This window comes from Trametes versicolor (genome assembly GCF_000271585.1).
Source record: "Trametes versicolor FP-101664 SS1 unplaced genomic scaffold TRAVEscaffold_10, whole genome shotgun sequence".
In the NCBI taxonomy this organism is placed as follows: Eukaryota; Fungi; Basidiomycota; class Agaricomycetes; order Polyporales; family Polyporaceae; genus Trametes; species Trametes versicolor.
This window is the reverse complement of record NW_007360330.1, coordinates 721457-728337: the sequence shown is the minus strand read 5'-3', so window position 1 is coordinate 728337 and position 6881 is coordinate 721457. Positions and strand designations below refer to the sequence as shown.

The following is a 6881-nucleotide window of genomic DNA, read 5'->3' as shown; positions in this document are numbered from 1 at the left end:
TACCATACGCCAGCATGGACTTTTCCTACTTACCATATACGTACATTCTTTTGTTCTGTACTTACTTGGCATCCTGCCATCCCTCCACATGATTCTGGTACGTTCTACGATGTTCCGGACTATTCTAGACAGCGTCCGGATTACTCGCATTACTCAGCCATGGACTATCTGACCTTATGTCGATTATGCTCCCTTACTCAGCGTTACTCATCGCTCAGTCAGCGTCCTCTGGACGTCACATGCTCTCTTCTTATACGCTTACTCATCGTCCTCCCCAGTAGTATATAAGGAGGACTCTGCAGGCCTCTGCTCTTCAGTCGTTCTCTCACAGACTGAAGAGTAAGTCCCACACTACCTATGCTTCCTTACATGTTTACTTACTAGTACTTGTAGCCTCTCTTTGTGCGGCTTACAGGTACAGTACTATGCAATCAGAGTCGTTCTCTCACAGACTGAAGACCTCTCTTTGTGCGGCTTACAGCCTTCCAGGTTCAGAGTTCATCACGGCGCAGTAGCGTGATCCTTTTTGGGTACGGATAGGGTGGGGACAATCATGCACAGCACAGCACGGATGCCCTATACTGATCCCGTCGGTCACTACAGATCGAACCGCAACTAAAGGAAATGTTAGCATGATGTGCGCTCCACTGAGCCCGGGTGTAAGCATACCTGGTTGATTGTCGCTGTCTGCCGTGATGTAGCAACACAGGTCGCACGCGTGGTTCCATTCTGGTTGTCCAGGGCCTACCATGGCGATATTACGGCGCTGGATAGCGGGTAGTAAGCGGTCAAACTGAGTGCTGCTATCGTTGGGAACCTCGAGGACGGTGCTACGGTCGCAGCAGTCTCAGATGAGTGCCCAGAGGAAGAACGTGTCCCACACGTTCTCGACGTCGATGGTCAGCTTGCAGTCCCAGTTGGAGGGGAGGAGCGGTGTGTGGCTTCTGTTGTTGTTGGAGAGGTTGTAGATACGGGCGCAATTGGTAGCGGACGTCCTAGAGATATCAAGAGTGAGCATAGCCGCATCCTAATACACGCTGTCCTAGGCCAGACGTACCAGGAAAATGTCATCATATTCGCAAACATCTCGCAAACATCGGGAGTGACGAAATAATGCGTGGCGATCTGCAGGAACTTCGGGATCTGGGGGTAAAATGTACGAGTCGCAGCGTTGCTGTGGACGTAGTAGTTGTGGTAATATGTGGTTTTGCAATCTTTAAAGACATAGGACATCGTCAGAAGATAGTAATGTTGAAATGCGAATTGGCAGACGAACGACGGCAGTATAACGAGGTCGTCTGTACTGGTACCGGACCATGATCTTGGGTAAACAGTGTTGCCTTGTGTGTCGCTGGTTCACCGAGCTCCCGAGGGAAGACCATGCCGCGGGGCATCATCGGGCGTTCAGTGTAGCATGCCCGGTCGAGACAGGTTTTGGTTGGCGGGCGTAAATTGTAGAAGGCTGGGCGAGTTCATCAGTGTTTTGTATGTGAACAGAAGCAAGGTGTTACACACTGATGCCATAAGGTATCCCATTGCGCAGGAAATGCGACAGCAATCCCTGTCCTGTTGAATGCGCAGGTGGCCGGATGTCTGTGCCCCAGATAGATTCCCGCAAAGAGCTCCATAGCGTATCAATGAGGTCGGGATCGAGCTCCAGGGTATCAGCCAGAAAGTGTTGAAGCGGCGGTGAGACTGTATGCGGGGCCGTGTAAACATACGACAACTGATCAGCGGCGATGTCTGCACGCAGCCAGTCACAGAGTTCACAGAATAGGAGGATCTTGTCGAAAGGGAGCTGTGCCAGACGGGCATGCGAGGAGAGCGCGTTTGCGATCGTGCGGACGTCCATGGAGAGGTGAAGATGAGCGACATCACGGTGCAAGCTTGATGTTGCAGCCCTAAGTACCCCTCGAGCACATCCTCGATGGCCCATGCACACTGGGGGAGATAATAGAAACATGTATTGACACTATACGCATGTGAACTACATGGCCCGAGCAACGCCAGCCTGCAGTGGAGGCTAGGTGTTGCGCGTATCAGCTCGGGGGTGGAGACTTACCAGGGAGTACTTACTGACAACCTGAACCATTTGTATCAAAGTTCCTATGTGAACTTCAGCGGAGGCGGGGTGGCGCACAGTGAGCTCGACGGCGCGCACGCCATGGACGAGGGAGACCACGGTCCATGCTGAACGGCGCTTGCTTCAATGTGACTGGCCCAAACACCGTCACGCGCATGCCTGTGAGTTACGCGTAACTCGTGACCGTTCCGACGTACCGCGGAACATGTACCGCGGTACAACCTCCTGGAGAACCGGATGCTCTCCCGGCGGGTACAAAGCGGCGTGGCGGCCCCGCAGGGGCCGCCGGCGAGCCCTAAGAACGGCGTGACCGGCCGAGGACCACCGGACAAAGCGGCGGGGGGCCGCGGTGACTTAGGACAAGGGCCCGAAAGCGGCGCGGCGGAGGTCGATGTGACCGGTGACCCGCCGGATTGGTCGTATAGCTACAGTAGTATACCATCATAGTCACCAGCTGAAACTTCCCGGTCGCCAAGATATCATTTACAGCCTATATCTATCTGTCAAAAAGTTGGCGATGTACTGCTTACCTCCGCCATAGCACAGCTCACGCCGCGGCCGCAGGCCAGGATGGATGCGGTTAGCTCCCCGTCCTCTGCACTCTTTTCCCCGTGGAGAACAGGGAAACGCTCAATGCAGATTGCACCAATCCGTGCCTGTTATAAGAGATGCGTACCCCGACTGCTGATAAAGCCACCACGTACTGATATTTGTCCCGTCCCGTCCTCCACCAGTTCCGTTGCTACGAAGCAGGCCTCCCTCCGAGTCGTCGGTTGGAGACTCCAGCTACAGGCCGCCATGTCCTCCGATGGCTTAGACCCGGAACTCACTCAAGAGATCTTCGATACTTATGGTCGACTGTACGAAACACCGTTCTTGTTCCGTCGAAATGTGAAACATACTAATGCCATGCCTCCTCGATCGCAACAGTGTAGTCGAAAACTACTGCATCATCGCATCCTCGGGTAAGCGTCGCGCTATTTCATGATGTTTGCACATATGGATGATCGAGCGAATGACCATAGCCCTCCTCTTCGCGGACACGCTTATGACATTAACGAGCGAAGTGCAGCGGATATGGCGCAGGAAGTTCACCGGTGCAACCGCCGTCTTCCTCGTTACGCGGTATGTGGCCGTGGCGGAGAGGATCGTGTTGTTGGTCAGCGTGTTCCTGCCTACTGTTCAAGACGAGGTTAGTGCGGACACGGTGTCAAGGTTGACTTCAGCCACTGACAGACCTTATCGCACTCGGCATGTGCTTTCAGAGGTTCGTCCACGCAGTTGCATGTTTACGTCTCCGAAGCGTTAACTAAGTTTTCCTTATCAGCTGTGTCCCCGTTTTACGGTTGGATGACGCACTCACAGACATTAGCTACCTTATGTTCGGAGGCGAGCTTGCCTGTTCAGCTACACCGATTAAGGTTGACCATACTCGTCTAGTGTTTCTCATGTTGCGCGTGCGAGGTATCTGGGGAAAAGGATGGGTGCCCCTAGCCCTTCTCACCGTTCTAACGCCCTTGAGACCGATCTTAAGCATCGTGAGCGACCTACCTGCGTACTGGTTCTCCATCCTGACCGCTGCCTATAGTACAATCAAGTGCATTATAGTCCAATCGCATTTGGCGCGCCGCTTTTCGGCTGCGGGGCGGACATCGACAACGCGATCTACGCACAGTGAGTAGCAAGCTAGTTTACGCTGAGCTATGTGAGTGCTCACCCGATCAAGGAGTAGGAAATTTCTTCATGAGGATTCTTGTCCGCACAAAACTGAAAATGACCGCGCGTTCTAGTGGGTATCGCGTCGCGTGCCGCAGGGCTCGCGCTCGATGCAACCGTTCTGGTCTTGACTTGGCTGCGAACGCTCGGGGTGCACCGCGAGTCGCGCCGTTTGGGGCTACACACGCCCTTGGTGACGCTCCTTCTCCGTGACGGTGAGTCATTCGAACTCTGCTGGTATCGGAGATCTGAGGACTGACCGTTGCCAGGGACCCTATATTTTCTGTGAGTGGGAGAACTGAGCGTCAGACCGGGCGGTGCGCTGAGACGTCCAACGCGCCAGCATAATTATGGTCATCCAAATCTGCGGAATTGTCTCGATGTCTGTGAGTAAGCCCCTGCTTGAATTCCGCGCACAGCTGACGGAGATATGCGGCTACAATTAGGCTGGGAACGTCAGTTTGCGCCGTCTCTCATCAACGAGCATTCCACTCACATAGCTTCCCGTTGGCCGCAGGTCTTTGCTCTTTGGGAAGTCTGGCCGTTCTTTGATCAAGTGTGCGCATCCTCCATAGCCCAGCTCTCCATATATACCCCACTCACGCAACCTTGATGCCCCCGCTCCACAGCTTCACCGTTATCTTCTCCTGCCGGTTCATGCTCGACCTCCGCGGAGTGTACCTCGCCTACGCAGTCCCCTCACACCCGGACTTCGACGGCGGCAAGGACACGCTCGCGTCTGGGCACGCCGAGCTCTCGCGCCTGCGCTTCTCCACAAGCGTCGTCGGAAACATGGGCGCGCCGCTCGACACGTTCGGCGTCGGCTCCAAGAGCCACGCGCGTTCGTTCAGCTGTGGCAGTGGATGGAGCCGCGAGACGGAGGAGACGGAGGCGGATACATTCGAGACGTCCGAGGATCCACTCTTTGCGGACCTGCACCACCCGGTCGACATCGAGCACCCGGAGACGCCGTCGAGGTCCGTTCCTTGAGACGAGGGCGAGGTCCCCTAGATTCGGAGGCGAGATCGAGCGTACGGCTTGGAGGCAGAGAGTGCGAGTCGAATATGGAGGCAGAGGCTTCACGTCTTTCACGCCTTGTAAAAGCGCCACCGCAGGGTCGCGCGTGGACGCGTAAAAGCAACCCCATCGGCCGGGTAGATTTGGGAGAAGAGGGCACCTTTGTTGCCGCAGGTCCGCTAAGAATGTAACATAGGTGATATATACGAAGACTCACTCTACTTTGCTATCGCTCTCATGTACAACATAGTCAATCGCTTTCGTTGTTCTCAAGGTCACTCACTGCTTAACCCCATACATATCTTGGCCAAATCGATTCGGAAAGGTGCACTGTTTTCAAGCGAAAGTATGCTCCCACGCGTATGAAGACCGGCGCTGTTGGCGGCACACCATCAAGACGCTCCGAACAACGAGGAGGGTGTGTATCAGGCGTAGGAGCAAGATCTACGTACGTACGATTATAGAACATCTTTTGGAGGGCCGCGGCCCACGGGTCCGTCTAAACTAAGGGTTGTCGCGCGGGGAGTCAAGAGAGTATCGCGAACATCTTAAACCTCGACGAAGTCCTTGACGTTCTTGAGCCAGCGAACATACTCCTACAGACAACATAAGGTTCAGCAAAGATCTCGAGGTTCATGAAACGGGGCCGACGAACCTTCTGCTCCTTGTGCTCAGCGTACTCAGGGACAAAGTACGCCAGGGTTTGGTTGATGCCGCGCTCCTGGAGGAACTTGTCGAACTCATCCTGAAGCGAAACGTCGAGAGTGTCGAACTATGCCGTCACCAGTGAGCATACATCGGGGAGCGCATGTGATGACGTCAAGGCTTACCTGAGGGCCCAGGTAGTATCCCCTCCGCTTCCAGTCCGCCTCAGCGGTGAGCTCAGTACCGACCTTGGCGTCGTTGTAGTACGAGATGTTGTCGATCACGAACGTGCCCTCCTGGCACATCGCATCGATGGTCAGAGCACCAGGTGCGCCACCCTAGCGTGCATACTAGATGAGCGAATGAAAAGTGCAGCAAGACGTAAAGTATTGACCTTGGTGAAGGAGAACGAGCACCGGATGGGGTACGAGTGCAGGGGCTGCTCGCTCTCTTCGGACTCAGCAGGTTCCTCACCCTCCTCGAACTCCGCCTCCTGCTCAGTCTGGATGTCGGCAATGGAGAAGATCAACCGAATGCTGCAGGAGACGTGAATACAGAACGAAAGCGAGAAGGAGTGACAGCAGACGTACTCTTCGTTGCCAAACTTCCGGCTGAGGGTGACCTCATCTGCGCCAGCAGTGTCTTCAACCTACGTGGAAACATAAGCCATCAAGCATGAAGAGCAAACATCGACCAACTCACAGCCCAGGTGCCCTGCGCCTTGAAAGCCTTCAGGAACTCAGGCTCGCTGGGCGCGGCAGCCTCAGTCTCGTACTTCAGCTCCTCTCCCAGCCTCTGTGCCAGCGCAACATCGGCTACCGGGTCAAATTTGGTCAGTATCAGCCTACATCGGTGTCCCCGAGGGACTTCTCGGAGACGGAGAAATGCTACTCACATGTACCCTCGCCGAGGCGACGCGCCGACACGGAGAACGCCCTTGACGCAATGGCGGGCGCAACACGAGCCGCGAGGACACTGCGCGCGGTAGTATCGGCCACGGCACGCGAGGCCAGAGCACGAGAAGAGGGAAGGGCAAGCTGACGAAGGGCACGGATGGCAGACATGGTGGACGTTGCAGACAGAGTGAGCTGGAAAGATTTGTTGGAGCAGCGCGCGCGACCGGCTGGCCTCCGCGGTGTCCCGGGTCTTTGTTTGGCTGCAGCCTTAGAAACAAACAACCACTTCGCAAAGTTGACGGCCACGAGCGTCTATGTAAATTTCTCCTGCAGTGGACTTTCCAACGCAGTACTAACGTGTCGGATAACTATTATGGAGATTCATCATACAGATATATTCCTGTCTAAAGGGAGATCGGCGGGCAATTTCCTTGACAGGAAGGAGTCCTGCGTCACATCTCATGAGATCACCGATCATGTCAACCAGCATCACAGAACACAGACGACCCTTCCATGGCCCCACA

The 6881-nt window shown here is 55.0% G+C and overlaps 3 protein-coding genes across 3 annotated transcripts in view; 1 reads left to right on the top strand and 2 right to left on the bottom strand.

The window, feature by feature from the left end:
• The window catches only part of TRAVEDRAFT_39313 (uncharacterized protein), a gene marked incomplete at both ends in the record, with an annotated part of 4117 nt that extends 2884 nt beyond the window's left edge, over positions 1–1233 (bottom strand). Inside the window, 3 exons of the mRNA XM_008043656.1 lie at positions 506–597; positions 670–830; positions 1058–1233. Coding sequence (XP_008041847.1) covers positions 506–597; positions 670–830; positions 1058–1233 — 429 coding nt within the window. The remainder of the gene's footprint in view (positions 1–505; positions 598–669; positions 831–1057) is intronic.
• Positions 1234–2881: 1648 nt separating this feature from the next.
• TRAVEDRAFT_50956 (uncharacterized protein) lies at positions 2882–4789 on the top strand (the record flags this gene model as incomplete). The annotated part of the gene is made up of 11 exons (XM_008043756.1): positions 2882–2943; positions 3014–3048; positions 3109–3275; positions 3672–3757; positions 3816–3838; positions 3898–4014; positions 4069–4084; positions 4143–4185; positions 4246–4254; positions 4317–4357; positions 4429–4789. 11 exons carry the CDS (start codon positions 2882–2884, stop codon positions 4787–4789), a joined length of 960 nt encoding a protein of 319 aa, XP_008041947.1.
• A 333-nt stretch (positions 4790–5122) lies between these two features.
• TRAVEDRAFT_66353 (mitochondrial glyco protein) lies at positions 5123–6537 on the bottom strand. Its single transcript, XM_008044009.1, has 7 exons — positions 6357–6537; positions 6164–6276; positions 6052–6110; positions 5856–5997; positions 5647–5799; positions 5472–5588; positions 5123–5412 (listed from the first exon to the last, which is right to left on the bottom strand). Exons 1-7 carry the CDS (start codon positions 6523–6525, stop codon positions 5365–5367), a joined length of 801 nt encoding a protein of 266 aa, XP_008042200.1. The 5' UTR covers positions 6526–6537; the 3' UTR covers positions 5123–5364.
• Positions 6538–6881: the final 344 nt, after the last annotated feature.

Excerpts from the sequence above, each read along its gene's own strand:
- TRAVEDRAFT_66353 (XM_008044009.1), bottom strand. The coding sequence starts at position 6,525 with ATGTCTGCCATCCGTGCCCTTCGTCAGCTTGCCCTTCCCTCTTCTCGT. Across the intron at positions 6,111-6,163 it reads AGGCGCAGGGCACCTGGGCT|GTTGAAGACACTGCTGGCGC; the intron begins GTGAGTTGGTCG and ends GTTTCCACGTAG. Across the intron at positions 5,800-5,855 it reads GCTCGTTCTCCTTCACCAAG|GGTGGCGCACCTGGTGCTCT; the intron begins GTCAATACTTTA and ends TATGCACGCTAG.